Source organism: Didymosphaeria variabile, assembly GCF_027946475.1.
Source record: "Didymosphaeria variabile strain IMI 356815 chromosome Unknown scaffold_7, whole genome shotgun sequence".
In the NCBI taxonomy this organism is placed as follows: domain Eukaryota; kingdom Fungi; phylum Ascomycota; class Dothideomycetes; order Pleosporales; family Didymosphaeriaceae; genus Didymosphaeria; species Didymosphaeria variabile.
In genome coordinates this window covers 395,558-414,675 of record NW_026611626.1, presented here as the reverse complement: position 1 = coordinate 414,675, position 19,118 = coordinate 395,558, and the positions used below count along the sequence as shown (strand labels likewise).

Below are 19,118 nucleotides of genomic sequence, written 5' to 3'. Positions count from 1 at the left end.
AAAAGCTAAAATATGAGAAAAAGAGCAAAAAAGTATCGAACCCAAGGATCGAACCCGCTCCGAGGCGACTTTGCGCTATGTCAGATAAGATCCTAAGATCACAACTTACACCACGATGGTGGCACGAGGCTAGCTGTGGATAAGCCGTGATCTATTCTAAATGTTTTAATATATATACGCTGTTACATAGATATAGGTAGGTGAATCGTAGCTATGGGTGAGTGAATCATGCGCAAGAAAGCTCGAGATAACGACACCTCTCACTTTGGAGCGACTGCCCCGGAACCTGTGATTTGAATCCAGACCGGCTCTTAGACATATCAACATAATACAGTTTGTTATTAAAAAGTGACCGGAAGCCGAACTTTCTGGTCCCTTTGAAGAGGTACAACAAGCTTGGTAAAGAGATAGAGATGAACAATATGCTGGTTTCACAGACGAACCAATACAGGCTGGTGACGAAACCCCCCAATACGTGGTTATTCATTGGACATGCAGGATCGTCGACTTAGCACTTACAGGTAACATCAGTGTTTACGGTGTCGCCTGTTATGAATACCGAGGCGGTTCGGCCAATTGTAAAAACCACGGCACTGATTCAACATGAGCCTCAAACACGGGGAGGGTAAAGTGTGTACACCTACCAATGCGCAGACAAGAAGACTATAATCGTGAGAATCTTCTTCCGTCGAGTCATTTGCAGATTCCAAAGAAACGGCATCGGAATAAGCAAGAGCCATAGGTCAATAACAACGCTCGTTACTCCGTGGCCTAATTGTATATCGATGGTCCTGATACAGGTATATCCAGAGTACCCAGGTAAGGCGCGATCCCAGAAAGCGTTGACCGGGACGCAGTTGAACAAGGCGACGAAGGACATTATAATCAATCACGCCAGATTCGTCATCATACATGCCCAAAAGTTGATGAGAAATATCCGGCTCGTAGTCCCAAACATACGACGGTAGAGAAACAGTGCTGAGATCTGGGACAGCCCGACCACGAAGTCATATAGGTGATACATGCCGTAGAGGACTTGCAGAAAGCGTCTGAAGCGCAGAACAGGAATAGTGCCGACGTGTCGGCCCATCCCAGAGTCTCGCGAGTATGCGGCGAGAAATAGAACGCTTACGACGAACGGCTTTGTACATGGGTATGAGCATTGTTCTAGTCGAGCATCACCAAGCGATGTTGCGGACTCACCCATGCCGCAAGTGTAATCCAGTCATCCCAGTAGAACCGGCAGTGGATAAACTGGCCTGTTGGACGTGTGGGAAGGGTCAACCGGAACCAGAATCTCAGGATGATGACGAGGGTGCAGAGAGCGGCCCATGTCATCGAGAGGGCGAAGACGGCTTTGCCCTTGATGGGGCCATCGGTAGGTAGTTAGTCGCGCTCACTAATTTAATATAGGCATGAGCGTTAGGGCAGGAGAACAGCCGTACTTGGATGAGCGATAAGATGCTCGAAATGGTATTATATTCGCTCGGCGCGTTGGGGGACAAACCTGTTCGCAGGCTACACCGACGAACTGGCTCGAGGAAGCGACCGCGCTGGACCTTGTGTGGCTGCCACTCATTGGGCATCCGTTCCCAGTGAATGTACTGGGCGTTTTGATGTCCGGTCGTACACATCCTACACCCATGCAGGTGCTAGGTTAGGCCCTTAACAGCTTGTGACTGGACGAGCTGTACCCCGAGACTACCATAGGTAGCTTAGGGCACGCCCGCAGCTTGCTTACACCATGTGGTCTGGCTCCTCACCAGAGACACAGGATCTCTTCAAGAGGGGGCTTCGGCATTCGCTACTGGAAACGCAGCCACTGCAACGGTCGAGGGGGCCGGACTGCCAGCGAAGTCTCTCAATGGCTGGCAGATGAGCCAAAGAAATATGCATTAAGATTTCTTTCAGCCGCAAACGAAGATTCCGCCCCCAAATCACTCAATGATGTACACCTTCTTCCCCCGTGATAATTTCAAACGGCAGCAAGCACCATGCTAGCCGGAGATTGAAAATCCTATGGCGAGCATTGACTCGTTTATGCAGCGTCGACACAATGGCTGGATATGTGTGACAAAATGAGCAATTGGGTTGGGCAGCCAAAGCAGTGGCGCAACTTGAGGACCTAATGCCATGGATATAGCGGGAGACGCTAACATCGGCGGCCCCTTCTTCTCCCCAACGAAACTTCAAGTATCCATTGACTTCTTGCACCTCGACTTTACATTTAGCAATCGTTCCTTGCGCCGACCCACGAAGAGGCCAATTCCCACTCTTCTGGCTTCGCTGACTTTGTCCTTCGCTAACGCACCTTGGCTGACACGTCCTGCCGTCTTGCGCTTCACCCTTTGCTTGAGGGATAATGAAGCGGCACTGTCCATGCAGGGGCGATGCAGTGTACCGCGCGCTCCATAGGGGCACTGTAGAATCGCAACCCATTTCCCTCGCTTAAGTTTCCCATTCCCTCTCTACTCCTCGGGCATTATCACCGTAGGCGCCAATTCCACTTTCCTTCTATCACTCCATTCCTCCACCTGAGTCCAATCCACACACTTCCTCGGCGTCTTCGAATGCGCGTCCAGGAACGTGAAATTCTCCTCTTTCGGCCACGTAAACGTGTACAGACTAAGATCGGCGTTGCACATGCTTGACAGCCGGAGGACTTCGATGCAGTGGTCGAGGTGGGTGTGGTAGTAGTCGATTTGAGAGGCGGACAGGGCGGAGGAGGTGCGCAGGTAGAGGAAGTTGCGCATTTGATTGAGACAGTGTAATTCGTGGTAGACGCCTAGGCTGGCTAGGTAGCCTCCATTCTTGACGCGTACGGCTGTTTGTGAAGGGACATCGGCGGTGGAGAGTTCAGAAGAGGAGGCGTTAAAGTAGAATGGTTGGAGTAGGGCCGTCCAGGCTTCCCTTGTCACATTGCTTGGGGCGCCCTGGAAGTCGCTGTTTTTGACGCCATGCTCAGCGTGGTGTGTATTTATCTGTTGCTTTAGATTTTGGAGTCCGGGGAATGTTGTTAGTTGCGTCGTGTGGGTGTTGCATTGAAGGAATTGGAAGATGTTTGCAGCCACGGAGACCACCAGGAGAAGTGATGTTATGCAAGTAAAAAGTGAAGAAGATAAGGTGCGTCGCTGGCCTCCACGAACAGAGAGTTGCTCGACTGAATCTACCTCAGATTCTGTGTAGCTCTCAGATAGCAGATGCTTTTGCTCATCCATTTTCGCAGACCTGTTCGCAAGCTGCTTCCAAGTTGCCCAAGAAGTGCTGTTGTTGTGTTGGCCCTCAATTGACAGAGGCGTCGGCTAGAGGAAAGATTCTATTTTCGGATCCGCTAGATGAAGTCGAAGTTCACGCTCGTTCCAAGGTTTTACGAGGAATCCTTTGCCGCCAAGGCAGAATGGTGTTGAGTGTGAAGTTGGCCCCCGATGTGGTGGACGCGCCGATCTTACTTGAAGTGGCTAATGTACATACTTGTACTCATATTGTTTAAGCGAGCTTACTGCACTGCCTTCCTCTCACCGTTCCACTGAACAGGCATTTGCTGTCCAGCTGGAAATAAACAGTACGCTAACGCAGTCAGATTGTCTGACCACCTTCGTGTTCCTGGTTTCTGCGTGTCGGTACATTTTCTACATGGGGTGAAAGCTCAACAACGTCCGGGGTAGTCGACCACAGCATAACCTTATCTACTTCGGAACCCATTCTCTGACAATCTACTCACGCTCGAATCTCTCAAGCTTGCCAAATGTCTCTTCGTCACGTTCTTGTGGTAGTCGCACTGTTCGGTTTTTCTCTAGCAGCACCTGTTCCAGGTAACTCGCTCCAATCCCATTGGTCTCTCGAAAGCTAACATTGGTGGCAGCAGAACAAAGAGGCATCGAAATTCACCTTGATCCAGAATGTGATCAAGTCCTTGGTGAGTAGCTCAAACATCGTTTCACGCCCAAATGGCTAACAGCGTTCGCAGTCAAGCGGATTTGCGCAAACTGAGAGTGACAATGGGGCCGATAGACTGGGTGGGCGCAGGGACAAATGATCCGACTCTTCGTACACATATTTAATTCAGTAATTCTGCCTTGATCTCTGGTATCCAATCTGTGTTAAACGTGATATCGGGCATCTTCTTGAGTCTGTCACATGGTAATCACGACATGCGTGTAACATGTGCAACACGCTTTTGCAGACAATAAGGCTGTGTCGCTACTATGGGTCCATACTACTGATCAGGTAGCGCGCGGCCCCATTGATGCATATGCCACGCTTGATATATTTCCGCAAGCGCATATCAATCGGGGATTTACAAGGGCTGTGGAATCTTCGGCGGTGGATTGAGGCTAATTTCATGCAAGGATTGGCTGCATCAGGCCGCACAGCCCTACCAATGATTCCAGCACCAAACTTACGGTCCAATAAAAACCACTTGTTCGCTGAGCGTCTGGTGAGATTGTTTGTGATACATTGCCCACGCATGTATTAGGCCGGCTGCCGCGGCCACGCCCTGTAGACTATACGGGATAATGGTGTGGTCACCCCAGTCATCGCCGACGTGTGGCACCTTTGCTGCTCTATCTGCCCAGCATTGGCTGGACTTGCTTTGCCCGACCGCTTTTTCTTTCCAACTTAACTCCCGGATGCCCATGCTTTGGTAACCTCAAAGTCGGGACAACCTAGATTTTTGATCCTACAATTCTTACTCAGTGTGTTCGTGCGCTGCCGGCAAACTGGTACAGTCTTCGTCATGTTTTGGGACACTCCATCCATACCTGCCCTATACGGCTCCATCATACCATTTCTCGTCTTAGATGTCATCGTGGTGGTCCTGAGATTCACGATGAAAAAGCGACTTGGTCAGAAGTTCCATGCAGACGACTGGGTCATGGTACCAGCGCTCACTGGAGTCATCGGTCTGGCGACGATGTATTTCTATGGACTTGGGACCAAGTCACTCGGCTATCGCTATATGCTCCTGCCTCCAGCAGGTACCGATATGACAAGCCCTGATTTCGTGCCTGAATTCGCCGGACCGACCTCGCGAATTGTGCGGACAAGAAGAGTGAGTTTGCATGATATCTTCTAAACGACAAACACTGACGAATGTAGCTGGAATACTCTTCGCTGATTCTTTTCACGGCTACGGCGGGCTTCCTCAAGATCAGCGTGCTCCTTTTTTATCGTCGCATCTTCACGATAATCCCCTCCTACAAAGATGTTCGCAGTTGGTTCTTCATCATCATGATCACTTTGATCAGCGCGTGGGCTCTGTCATGGATCTTCGCGTTTGTTTTTATGTGCAGACTGAGTGTGCAGACGCTTTTCACCAGCCCGGAGAACCTGACTGCTAAGTGTGTCGATACATTTGCGGTTGGATACTCGCACTCCATTTCTGATTTTATCACGGATGCACTTATCATTCTCATACCGATTCCATTTGTAAGGCTTCTACAGCATCCTGATATATGAAACTTTGGGGCTGACACCATCGCAGGTTTTTAAACTTCACTTGCCCACCGCACGCAAGCTCGCCGTCTGCGGTATCTTTCTCATGGGAGCCCTTGCCGCAGGAAGCTCCTTAGTAAGAATGATCTGGATGATCTGGAACATGTCTGTTGGTTTTGGCGACGCGACGGACGAAGAGCGTAAGTCTCATCAATCATCAAGTTCTGTCGGGGTACTAATTCATGAACAGTCATGATCACGACTGAACTATACTGGATGATGCTTTCGATCTGCCTTGGTACCCTTGCAGCTTGTCTCCCAACGCTCCGTGGGCTCTTCAAGACCAAATCAATGGAGAGCTTTGTCCGCAGCTGGCGAAGTGTGTTCTCAGTTGCCTCTGCATCGAGGTCCCGATCATGGAAGGGATCGAAAGAGGATTCACCAGAAGTCAGTTTCGAGTCAAGCAGGTTTACACCTAGCAAGAAGTCATACAGCGACCACAGCCAAGGCTCGATTGATGTCTAGAGCGTAGACTTGGTTTTCCGATTACATGTCTTTTCCAGCTTGCTTTGATAAAGTACATGGGCGATTGCTTAGATTATCTCTTTGGTTAATATGAACACGATCGTTGTATAATTCACAGTCTCATTGCAGTGAAATTGATTCGTCTTACATAATCAGAACATATTAAAAATCGTACCGACGTCGCTTTTGCAAGGGTGTAGCTCAATGACGACAAACATTGCGGTGTTCAGGCTGACCACGTTGTCCCAAGCATTCGGCGACTGCGCCCAATGCTAAGAACCTGTGGTCACTGCATGATATTATTATCTCAGCACTAGTGCTGGGGCGCATAACGCCCAATCGGCCCCTGCCAATATTAGCACATTTTATACGAGGGTTTGGCGCCGAGAATTGGGGGCCGCGTCTTATTGCGCCGATCGAATACTCACCAGTCGGGGACGTAAATGAACACAGCCTACGTGGCTTGGTGATGCAAGGGAAACTGCCGTTATTGCCTGCGTGTCTTCGCCCATATGACCGTACAGGGAAATGGGATGCAAGAATGACTGGGGTTCCTGGGGCTCATTCTAAGCACTACGGCACGGAGCGACCAAGGAGAATTAAGTATCCAGGCACCTGAACCTTGGTAGAGGTATGTGCGTTACATAGACAACCCATTCTCCCTCTATATCCTAACCTCAGTGGACGTGCAAGCTGCTCTCAGGTCATAAAGTCAGGGTCGATCTTTATATCATCTGCCCCTTGAAACTGACGAGAACCTGAACTCTGGAAACATTGTGTCACCGCTTTCACGATGTTAATGAAACTTGTTGTGCTTCTTTTGGCTTCGACTCTTGCCGCACCAGTTACTGCGATACCTCTCGATGCCCCAAAGTACGAGATTGTTTATGGCACTTCAAAAGTCCCGGACATCTCCAACCTGGGGACTTCCAAGCGTAGGAATGCCTTCTTCGTCTTCTTGGCTCGTGTCGCTAATATGGGATTCAGGTCAGGCCGGGGAACCAACAGCAATTGATTGGAGCTGCCAGTACGCGTCTGGAGATGTCAATCAAAATCGCAAGGACGCCGCTGAAGGCATTGCCCAGTATCTCGAAGGCCTCACCGCGCAAGGTGTAAGATGTGGACTAGACAAGAATCAGGCCTACTACAACCTGGTCACATGGACGATAGACGGACAAGGATACGAAGCGAACATATACTTCACGGGAAGAATCCCGCAAACCGTCTCAGCAGACTATTCCTGGTAAGCTTTATCTCTCCCTGAAAAGTAGATAAGCCAGAGGCTGACACCATTCTAGCGCAGATCTCGCGAGAGAGCTTCGGTTGATACAACAGAGGTGCATCGATAAATCCGGAGGTGCAGATTCCATTTTAGGTAAAAACTCATTGCCATCTGCCCTGATATTGTTGTCGCTGATTACTCTCAGAATGGACCTGGTTGGTGAACTGTATCTCAAATCCCACGTTCTCATCAGCCCCAGCACAACCATACATTGAAGGCGGTGTTGGATTGGAATTCAGGGAGTCTGGGTGGCCCTCCCCTGTTCATTCATCATAGTGTGAGCCGGCTACTTAGCATTTGTTTTCGTACTCAAAGCACATGGGTATCTCAAGTGGCTCGATGTAGAAGTAGGAGAATTAGTGTCTAGAGGTGCATCCATTCGTAATGTCTATTCGAACTCGTCTTTATTGATCGTACTGTACATCATGTAGCTCCTGTCGGCGTGGGCCTTAGGGCGCTATGTTTTTATCATGATCAGCTTGCCAGAGCTTTTCGAATTACGTTCACGAGAGCTGAGTCTGTCCAAAGTCATTACCAGGAATCATAGTCTCGCCTCCTATTTAACCCTTACCCGACCACAATTCCTTTGTGTACACGCAAAAATGCAGCACTGTCCATCCCTATAGACCAAGAGACATTTCTTCAGTACAGTAATGCTCATTTTCTGCCATGGTAGTATAGAGGCTGGCCCAGCTAAGATAATATCAGTTGTTTCCACACTATTGAAGACAATATGGTCACGGTGAAGGCCTCTATCATATGATGTGGTCTAGTGATGAAGGATAAAATGATGTTCTTGCACATAACTTACTTAGCAATACGCTTAGTAAAGCGTCACCTCTTTAGCCTACACCAACTACTCAGGGACCTTTAAATCAAGCGAATCAGGCGAATCTTATAAGTGTCGAACAGTAGTGAGTTACCTGTGTAGATGCTGAGTGCTGAGTGCTGGGTAACAGAGTTGATGATGAAGGAACAGAATGTTAGCACGCCATCCCTAAGCTCCAATTCACCTAGCTGATTGAGGACCCTTCTCCATTAGCCCAGAGATCTCCCAATCAGCCAGTATGAACCTTTAGCAAGCATCTATCAAGTAGGGATACACGAAACTGCTAGATAACTATTTCCTATACTATCTTCTCCACAATCTGCATCATAGATACTTACCATATCATGATAGTGTACTAACTATACTATTTTAGCAAACCTATCAAAACCATAGTATCATAGATTCACTATACTGCAATAATATATGCGATAGTTCGTATGAATCTCATGTCCCTCAGAGCCACCACAGCGCTACTAATCAAATCCATCAGCAACCACCTTCCACTCCCTGCTAACCAGAAAGTAGCCCCGAGCCATGACCTGTGTATACTTGATAAGCGATCGTACTCTAGCACAGTTTATCTCTACCTAAGGTAGATTTTAGATACTGGAGTGACTATCGCCTCTTTCTGTATGAGCTTTGCCACGGCGGAGAGTCTGGGAAATGTTTGTGGCGACGTCACTTGTATTGATATCTCATCATGCGACAAGCTGTTGTGGCAATATCGTTAGCAGGATCTCGCTGCTTCACCGGCGTATGTCTCACTGTATTGGAGGCTCGATCTCTGAATAGTGGAGAGGAGAGGAAGCTTGAGGGCAACAGCGGTCAATCATTTGGTAGCTGCATAGATGAGCTTACCGCGTCATTAGACATGCTATATCTCATTCGAGGTCTTACTGAGATTCTCAGGTGCAAAACAGCCTGCAGCTCATCAGAGTGCATATTTAGGTCGAGCACAATCGCTAGTTGACGGAGCGATCGTGCCGTGGAGATGTGTACCGCCTTGGGTACACAAATACTTAGTGATGTCTCCCCACCAAATGAAGGAAGTTTTCAGAGGGGACCTTATTGTATCTACTTTCTTTCGCCACCGTGCGTGATGGACAAGCGATAATGCGCCAAATATGCGATCTCTGATTTCGGAACAGTCTTAGACTCTAGACCAAGATTGTGAACGAGCTAAGGAAGATCCATCTGCCATGTAGTCGTTCTAACATATTCCAGAAGAATCAATGAGACCAGCCTCGACCCCTGTTATGCGTATGGTCCTGAATTCCAGATGAACGTGATTTTGATGAGAACCAAGAATTTGTATAGCTTCCGATTTTGCAAGTTCACTGGTCCGCACCGCATCTCAAGTTTGCGCGCGAGTACGAACGTTTGAAAGGCCCATATTAACACCTGAGCCGAAGACAGTACTTAGGTCTCGTTCCTTTGTATTCCCAGACTGAGCTTGAAAGAGAAGGCAGGGAGGGGAATGACTTTCCTTCCAACAACGTAGACGCCAGACCTCACGCGCAATGAAAGCTTCCTGCTAGACGGCAGAAAAGTCCCAAACGGAAGGAAGGACATTTAGTAAAAGCCACACGGTTTTTCCGCTCTGTGCACCGTACTGTAATCTATACGCAAGGTATGTATACAATGTGGCGCAGCGAGCGAGCGTTGAACACGGACACGAACACGAGCGGTTTATATATGTATGTAAATCAGCCATGCGCTCTTGCAGCAGCAGCCACGCATCTCGTATATGCGCATGCGGTCGATGGCTGCGTGGCGTAGGAAAGACAGAACATCCGCCATGACGACAGCCAAATTTGAAGATACGAGCACCTCGAGGAGCCACATTCCAAACGCCGTATACTGCAGCGAAGGAATGAGTCCAAAGTTGCTAGCTCCAGAAACCCTCGAGATATGATTGATGCCTAAGTGAAAGTGGCACGTTTCGAACAGAATTGGTACGCTGCCCTGCCCTCCACTCTATTATACGACGCACGTCTCTCTCTGCCCATCAAGTAGCCCCTCGCGTACACCAGTTCCATCCTAACCACCTCTCTACAACAAAGTAAGTCAAACTACAGCATTCCCTCAAACGTTGGCTACCACAACACATGACACCACCACCGAAACACGCACATCTCCCGCATCCATCCCTCCCTACCTACCGACCTTTCTAACCCCACCGCCTGCCCCGTCCCATCACGTTACCCCCGGCCCTCACCCCCAAGCGGCAAGCACCGCGAGAATAAAATCCCCGGCCACATGGGTTCCCGCATCGGCGTGCACTCCGCACACCCACACAGTACGTAGCGGTGGAGCCACACGCCCAGAAGCGCTGGGTTGGCCCCGGCCGACGGCCCCGGCGGGGTCCGTCGATGCGCAGGGGTAAGCGAAGGCGGTCCGAACGGGGAAGCGCTGGATGAAGGCAATATACTTCGGAGGCAGGAGGGACGTGTGTGCAGAAGGCTGGATATTGAGTTGGGGTGGGGTGGGGCGGGAGATGCGAGCTGGGAGGGATGGGGAGGGGTAAAAAGCGCTTGGGAAGGATGGAGGTGTGAGGTTAGGTTTGTATGTTAGAGAGGGAGGGGGCTATCTTTAGTAGAAGCGTGCGTCACAGGCAAGGCAAGGTCAGTAGACTATCTTGAATGAAGGTGCAACACATGCCGTGCGATAGCGTTAGCTTTGGCGTGGAAGCGTCGACTGTCTATCTATCATAGGTACACTTCTGACCCACCAGGCGTGCCTTTTCCCTCGCTCATCATTTCCGCCAAACTATAGATACAATACGTCGTCACATCAACTGACGGACCGTGAAATTATCCCGTCTGTCCGTATTCCCAAGTGCCTGCCTTTACCAGTCCGCTGTACCAGGCTCTGGGAAGGCTCTTCAATGGTACACCACCCCACTATGTGGATGTCACCTCAGTGCGGCGTTGGTGGCAGGCGGCACCGAACCCCGGTCCTAGCCATTGCGTCGGGCGTGCGGGCGCCATACGAGCGTACCGTGAATGTGACGCCAAAACCCCGTAACGGTTTCTCTCCACCTGGCATATGCATATTCGTTTTTGCAGGTTCAACGCGCCTCGCTTTTTCTTTTGCAACGGTCGTTCGTTCTTCGTTTATTCGTAGTGCGGCGTCAATGTCGTCGTCTCGTCTCAGAGGCCGTAGAAAATATCCTCGTTGTATGCAGGCGCCGGTGTCGTACCTTGATCATGGTGAATGCGTCAAAATCGGTAGGGAAGGCCAATATTTCAAGTTGCGTCGAGCTCGGGAATCATCAGGCTGGGAGCTCTCGCAATGACAGGTTTCGTCTTCAAGCTCATCAAGCGATCGTAATGTGGACGGAGATCGTAGTCTTTGAACTGTTCCGATGCGCCGATCTTGACGCTCCTGAGCATGCACTTGCCGTCCTTGACCCAGAAGATTTGTAGCACGTTTTCAAGCGGCATGGCGAGCGCGATCGCACCAGGCTTGAACACACCCTGGCTGATCTTGGAAGAAGCCTTTTTGAGCTTGCGCGGTGACAACGTGCCTTTCGTGGTGTACTCGAATTGGATGATCTCGGTCATTGCGTTGACGACGGTAAAAGTCTCTCCGGTGGGCGATTGAGCGGCCTGGACGACCTTCGTACTGTATGTTTCGTTTTGGAGGTTGTCGTGACCGGGGAACGGAATAAGAAGGGGATACTCTTTCCCTAGGAAAGCCGTCACAAGGGCGGAGCGGCGTGCGGAATCGTAGAAAACGCTGGTCAGGTCGCCGTCATTCAACGTCCAAGGAGGCATCTTGAATGACCGCGAATGCTCAGCTACCGTTGTAACTGGCTCTGTTGTGCAGTCCCAAACATCGGCATAGATACAGTGATCACCCAGCTGGGTTGCGACTACAAGACACCTGCTGTCGGTGGAAAAGTAGATCTTCCTTGAAATGATGACCGACTGGCGTTGCTGTTCCTCGGCCTTTTCCCTAGTGCTCAGTCCTCTGCCTTGTCCCCCAAACCACCCTGGTTCCTTTTCAAAATCGTGCAAGGTCGAGACCGTATCATCGCTCGTAGTTCGTCCAACGGGGATCGTTCGTTTCTTGATGGCGCCACTTCTCATCTCGTAGACGTTGATTTGGTGATGAAAAGAAAGCTTCTTGATACCGCCATTCTCCAGACCAAAAATCAATATCTGGTCATTTAATGATACTGCGGCGAACTTATCATTTCGAGAGACAGCCAGACATAATTCGCCCGCTCTTCCGGGTAGATCAAGATCTATCTCTGCTTCAGACTTGATATTGATGCTGTTAAATATAACGAGCCTCCTCGGAGATAAGCCAGTAGACGCAACAATGGCGCATTTGTGGTTTCCAGCTGCCGCTGCTTCTATTCCAGCAACCTCATATCTGCAACCTTGGATGGCCGACGCATCGTTGCTAGGCACGTCGAAACGAACTAGATGATCGGCACCCACCTCCCACAATAGTAGTGAGTGGCCGGCAGCGGAGAAAGCGAAGCAAGGTTCCTTTGGCAGTGGGGTTGACTCTTTTTCTTTCGTGCTGTATTTTCGACGGAACGAACTCCCTATTCGGATCGTTCGACTCGAAGATTTCATCTTACTGAAGCTGGGAGTGCTTCTGACGGAGCTTGTTGGAGTAAACACATTCATTCCACTTGACATCTCCGAAGGCATAGAAGCAGACTCTGCCTCTGCTATGTTTTCATCAATGCTTGGCGTACGAACGGGGATGGGTAGATCGATAGACAATCTCGAAGCAATAGGGAGAGCAATGGGAATGTTCAAGGACTCATTAAGCGGACTGATCGGGTATTCGAGCGCAGATTCGAGAGAGTGTGAACGAGGCGAAAGTGGGTTATAAGTCGTTGGGCTTACGGGCGATTCGGTATAACGTGGAGGCTGCAGGGGTGGTACTATTTGGATGTCTGGGTCGCTCGGTCGCGAGGCGTGGGATGGTTGGCTATTGCTCACCCCCGAGTTTGATGTTAAGCTAGGCACTATGCTGCCTGCGTCTGAGGTAGTAGATCGAGACCCTGAGGCGGCGTCATACGATCCGGACTCGCCTACACTGTACTGGCTGAGACTGAAGTCGTCCCGCCAGGTAGAAGTGTCGAGCGCAGTAGTGAGAAGCTGGAAGGGCTCGATGAGACGAGCAAGCTTGATCTTCTCGCTTCCAGTGCAGCTGGGGCACGCAACGCCTTCTTTCCAGTTCACTATTGGACTATTTCCTTGGATGGCTTCAAATGCCCACTTATCAGTCCACCGAAGTTTATGTTCCAACAGTCTCTTAGATATGACATGCAGCTTGGGACAATCCACAACGTAAACGGGCAGTCTCGCTGACTCTTGTTCCTTCGATATTGTCTCCGTATTCGGCGCAGCCATTTTCGTAACCCAGTCTCTAACCATCTCTTGCATGTTGTGTCGAGTCACCCCTGGCCTCCTCACGCTGAACTGTTCGTAACCTGACTGTCGATTTGGTAACCAATCCGCGAAACTCGTCATAGCCGCTTCAAAATACGGATTCAATTCGGCTATGTGTCTGCCATAAGCACGGTTTGGGCCAGATCGCGTCGGTGCTCGCTGCTGTTGGAGGAGTGAGTCCTGCCGCGATAGGAAGTTTTCCAAATCCTCATCCCAGTCAAGCAGAGTGACTGCTAGAGACTCTAGAAGCGCTGGTGTTGGCTGCATCGGACCCGTAACGTGGAATATTGAGATGATGAGACTGGTTCGTGTGTGCCAAAGCTGCTCCAGTATTTCGTCTGTGTCGACTGAGATTTGGTTCGAGCCGAGCACTCCAGTCTGTCGGCGAAGGTCAACAAACCGCTGGGTAACCGCACACTCAACCGCCCAAAGACAGTCGTGCAGCACCCAGTACGCATCCATCCAATCCTCTTCCATTGTGCCATGTATCAATGGTGTGACGAAAGTCTCGACCCTGATGTCCAACGGATACTGCAGGCGTTAGTTGAAGGATGAGAAGTATAACACCTCGTCAATGGTTGGTGTGCTAGTCTGAGATAGACTGTAACATGTCACACTGTACATTCTCAGGCGGACACTGTTCAATCCCCTCTTGGACGTGAAATATATCGTGGAGTCAGAGCGCCCACAAAGCGTTTACCAGACCCTTGTCCCGATGCGGAAACCAATGACGAAATACTGAATTTGAATCACTTACAAGACCCGCGGCATATGTTGGTAACTTCGCATTTGCCCATTCCCGCGCGTATGGATTTTCGCGCGATGGTTCATTAAGCGCGTTGAGTATCTCTGCGAACAACTCAGCCACGATGAAACGCTCCACCCCGTGTAGTCGATCTTCTCTCCAAGCTTGGTTAATAGCATTCTGGAGCCGTCGCTTGTCGTTCGCATTAATGCCTTCCTTCCGCAAAAGGAGGAGACGAAGCCCCGAAAGAATGGTTTGCGCCAGAATATGCCTTGGACGCGTGAACTCCCGGGTCATGAGCGTTGTTTGTGAGGAAAAAAGACTGGTTTTGACATTGATAAGGTAGAGAATAGTCGAGAATAGAAGGTCAGGCGGTAACAAGCACGAAAGAACGTAGGGTGGGCATTCCGCAACACCCGTCGCGATGCCGCTCAAGTAGCATCGTTGGGCATCGAAAACGATCTTGATCCAGCCGATGGTGCGGATCGACTCCTCAATGCTTCTTGATTCCGTGTCGTGACTGGCGATGGAGTGTTGGCCGACGATTTCGCGTAGGAGGTTAGCTATGTCGTGCCTGCCCTGAAGGTGCTCCCAGACTTGCGCAAGGTTCCGGTGTTGGAGGGACATTGACGCGGGACGACGAGAAGCGGATCAGCGCTTCGAGGCGCGGAATACGAAACCAGGGAAAGGCGGCGCAGAAGGTAGGTGGTTTTTGGGAAGACGCATGACGGGAGACACAGGATGCCTTCTCGAGTGTGCGGTCGAGATCGGGCCTGCTGCCTGCGAGCTGCGAAAGGTGCAACAGTTGTGGCCGAACGGACGGAGAAAGTGACGGCCTTGGCTGCACCATTCCGAGCGAGGACGTACGGCAGGTTGCTGCACTTGGGCGGCCACGGTTGGATGGGCAGCCATCAGCTCGGACTGGGGTATCGCAATAAACCCAGCGGGAAAGACAACATGTGTGCGCGCCACACGCACGGGGACTGATCGAGCGCACTGTCCGAGCCGAACTGTAATAATAGCACGGACAGTCCGACTGTAGCGACAGACCGTTAACCCTTGACCATGGTCGAGGCCAAGTTCGTCTGACCGGTCTCTTGTCACGTGAACGATGCCCCACCTACGTCCCTGGGAGGAAGCTGCCAAAGTTTGTTACGGCAGCCAGCCTGAGACACAAAACCTGTCTATTCACACGAGACATGGCCCTCTTCAATGTTCGCTCCGGTGCGACACGCCAGCAAGAAGGGCTTACCTCTTCCAGGACACAGATGAAGACTTGCGCGGATTGCTGCCTTACTCGAGGCTGCTATCTTGGAAGCTGGTAACTTGTTCTGGACCATGCTACTGTATCATGCACTATCTACATGCGATGACAGTGGTCACAACAGCGCTAGCACGAGGCGAGCCGGCCGTCTGTCAACCATTGCACCGAACTCGTCCGAGAAAGGCAACATTACCTCGGCGCGGGCGACCCTCCCACTCATTTGAGCCAGCCCCAGATGAAAGCGACAAGCGCCTTTGCATTATCTTCCTGCCAAAACGGCATCTTCGGGTTCGGGGTTTCCAAATGGCCGCGTCTGCGCCCCGGAACCACGACCTTGGGTGGTGGCCGGTGGATTTGCATAGACGCACTACGCCGCCACTTGAGTGGATTCCAGCCGTCAGATCGCACATGGTACGCTGCGATGATAGCAAGGAAGACGAAAACCTGCGTGCGACGTTAGTGCTTGCAAGTAGCTTTGAGTTGTCTGATACTTACCCCAACGTATGACGCAACAAAGTCGGGCGTGGAGAAAGGCGGCACAAATGCCCTCCAGTTGTTGAAAATAATGAGCAGGGAGCAGAAGCCAAATCCGTACCAGGCACGGAAGAGCTGCCCGTGAGTCCGATAGGGATACTGCTTGTCGTCTCGGTTGAACGCGCTACGGTTTTCGAGGGTATGGTCATTGGCAGCCATCTTGATCTTGTGATAGAACTGGGTATAGGCGAGACAGATCATGGTGTAGCAAATCAGCTCCGCAATGACTGCATTGTTGGTCATTCGCCCAAGAATGACCGAAGGGAATGGTTTGATCGCTAAGAAAGCCATCAATCCGAAGCACCAGGAAACACACACGGTGCCGAGTGGAACACCGGCATCGCTCACTCTTTCGAGCCGCCTTCTGTAATTTTGGAACCATAACGGCCAAGCTTCTGGGATACTTGCAAGCGCGTGCAGGAGCCGACTGGAAGTGTAGAGCGCATTGATGCCAGAAGTGGTGGCTGCAAAGATAAAGAAGCCATTGAAAACGGATGGGAAACCTCGGAGGTGATTCCTGACAGCTGCAAGAACAAATACACTATTCTGTCCTGCGCGGACGGCGTTGATCTGGATATTGATGAGATTCGGATCGTCATCTGACATTCAGTCAGAAAGCGTTACAGTATCCGGGCATGAATCGCAAGTACTTACATGGAACGTTGAGGCCGCCAACAAATGTGCCCAGAATGTAGAGGATCGATATCCGCATGGAAAGCTTCTTCGTCGCAATCTTGATTGTCTCATATTTTTCAAGATCCTTGTTCTCAGGTGCTGTCACAGCGATAGCTTCAAAACCGACGAACGAAAATACACAGGTAGTAATTGCTGTCCAAAGACCCAGGAAGTGGCCCAGATCCCCCTTGACCATGGCATCTGGGTTTGTTGGATTCGACGATGTGGGATGTATCACCATGCCCTCAGAAGCAAATCCCCACGGCGCGTTCCATGTCCAGAAATGGTTCGAGTGTTTTACTCTCTGCATGGCAGATAAGACGATGTTGAAGACGATCAGGAATGAGATGAACGTTAACTTAATGACGCCGAAAATATACTCCAGCTGGCCGTATTGTCGGACTGGAAGTAGGTTGATGAGCAGCACGATGATCAAAAACAAGAACACCCAAACGGCCGGGCTGTAGTGTTCTGTACTCCATCCCAGTTGCTCGTCTGGATAACCCACGGATCGTAAATATTCGGGATCGAATCGAAATCTCCATAGTTGAGCCACAGCCTGAATTTCGGCTGCCAAAATGACAATCCACGCGCTCCAGGTCATCCAGCCCGTGGCATATCCGACTGCTTCATCTATAAACCTCCCCGGAAATTCGAACAGCGGACCAGGAACCGGGAACAAGGCGGTCATCTCTCCCAAGCAGGCGATTACACTCCACATCATCGAGCATCCAAGGACCACCGCGACCAAGGCCATTCCCGGTCCAGCCAGATAGATGACCTTTCCTGTGTTGAGGAACAGTCCAAAGCCTATGCAGGCGCTGAAGGATATCATGTTGACATGGCGCTCCTTCAGGTGCTTGCTACACCGGTGAGTTAGCCAAGCTTTACGAGAATCGAACAAATTTCCTACCTCAGCACCGTTCGCCGCGACGACATTGTGGACGAGGTCGAACTCAGTCGTGACCACATTCGAACGGCTTTGCGCAAGATTGATATGCGATGAAGCGCATCGGACACTGTACCAATGTCGAAGTGGCAGACCCACCAAAAGTCAGGGAGGTAGAGCACTGATGGAGCTAGTGGGCGAGGCTATCGCATAATAGGGACCTGAGGATCGAGTCGGCGAACACGCGCCGCACTCTATCAATCCAGCGAATGCCTGTTAGAGGTGCGTCCGGGGGCAATGCAATACCGCGTCCAGGCTCAGCTCAAAAGGAAGTCGCAGACGCTCATCACCGACAGTCGCACAGGACACTGCAAGGACGCTTTGCATCCCGGCGGCGGCCTTTCGTTGGCCAGACATTTTGGTCTGCGGGTGGTGCAGGGAGATGAGGTCTAGCCGCCTGGGTGCCGAAATGGTGGGATGGCGTCCGCAAGCAGGGAATGGTACGAAACACGATTCCGCCCCTGTCCAGATCTGCAGGAAGATCGATGTGGTTGGAGAACTTTGGCCGCTGTCACGGAAGGGCGTTCACCCGTCAGGTCTGTGCTCGTGCGCGATGACGAAAGCGGCTAGAGCAAGCGCCACGATGTGCGTTGGCTGGGCGCCACTGCAACGTCCTATCGTGCGGACATTGGCGTTTGTTTTTTACGAGCGGCCTGCTGTTACCCCTTAATCACCCGCCGATCTATGTTTGGATTTATGCCCTCGAAATATGGCGATCATATTGATGCTTCTATCGTCTTAACCCATGCTCGTGGCTGCGCCTTCACGAACCTAATTCCTGCTGCACATGCCATGAGTTCGGCGGCATCAAGGCATTGTGACGCGAGCGGTACGAAGATGGATGACGCCGATGACGCCGAGTGAGACTCGAAGAAGGAAATACAATCGCGTGACAAGATGAACTTGAAAGGATTTTGTCGCGGGGCAAAAGCAATGAATAGAATCCTCCATGATGTAACCGAGATCTCGCAAGGATCCCACGAGTCAAGTTTCAACTTTAAACTCCTGGAGGAAGTACGGGTACATAGCGAGTTCCTCATTGTAAAGGACTGCAAAGAGATCTGTTCCCCGCAGACACGCTACGCATATCTTCTTCCTGAGAGGGTGTACATGCTATTGTTTCAGCGACATGGCACAATCGAACGCGAGGCCGTAGTCCAAGTACACTTCCGCCACCATGGTAACAGATCTATGTAAGGCGATTTTTAGCTTATAACTGCAGCTTCGTACGAGAAATCTCAGGCAGTTGCGCTGCCCCAATCGAACGACTACAATGACTTTCCTAAACAGTCATTGTTTGCTTCACTAGTATACCCCTGCCCTGAGACCTTGCAAGTTCATGATCCGCTGCTGCTCAGTTTCTGGACAAAGTCTTACGAGCATTTCCTTTGGTTCTCTCAACGCGAAAACACATGCTTTCACGCCCACAAATAACCTGATGATCGTCTTTCCTATTCCT

The 19,118-nt window shown here is 50.7% G+C and overlaps 4 protein-coding genes across 4 annotated transcripts; 1 reads left to right on the top strand and 3 right to left on the bottom strand.

Moving 5' to 3' along the window:
- Positions 1-2,468: 2,468 nt before the first annotated feature.
- N0V89_009269 (uncharacterized protein) lies at positions 2,469-2,959 on the bottom strand (the record flags this gene model as incomplete). Its single annotated transcript, XM_056218020.1, is given in 2 exon segments — positions 2,469-2,943; positions 2,955-2,959. The coding sequence occupies 2 exon segments, from the start codon at positions 2,957-2,959 to the stop codon at positions 2,469-2,471; spliced, it is 480 nt and encodes a 159-aa protein (XP_056067285.1).
- Positions 2,960-6,754: 3,795 nt separating this feature from the next.
- N0V89_009268 (uncharacterized protein) lies at positions 6,755-7,208 on the top strand (the record flags this gene model as incomplete). The annotated part of the gene is made up of 2 exons (XM_056218019.1): positions 6,755-6,896; positions 7,003-7,208. The coding sequence occupies 2 exons, from the start codon at positions 6,755-6,757 to the stop codon at positions 7,206-7,208; spliced, it is 348 nt and encodes a 115-aa protein (XP_056067284.1).
- Positions 7,209-11,320: 4,112 nt separating this feature from the next.
- On the bottom strand, positions 11,321-14,864 carry N0V89_009267 (uncharacterized protein; the record flags this gene model as incomplete). Its single annotated transcript, XM_056218018.1, has 2 exons — positions 11,321-14,023; positions 14,250-14,864. 2 exons carry the CDS (start codon positions 14,862-14,864, stop codon positions 11,321-11,323), a joined length of 3,318 nt encoding a protein of 1,105 aa, XP_056067283.1.
- Positions 14,865-15,717: 853 nt separating this feature from the next.
- N0V89_009266 (uncharacterized protein) lies at positions 15,718-17,649 on the bottom strand (the record flags this gene model as incomplete). Its single annotated transcript, XM_056218017.1, has 4 exons — positions 15,718-15,945; positions 15,997-16,634; positions 16,690-17,573; positions 17,624-17,649. The coding sequence occupies 4 exons, from the start codon at positions 17,647-17,649 to the stop codon at positions 15,718-15,720; spliced, it is 1,776 nt and encodes a 591-aa protein (XP_056067282.1).
- Between the last annotated feature and the right edge of the window lie 1,469 nt (positions 17,650-19,118).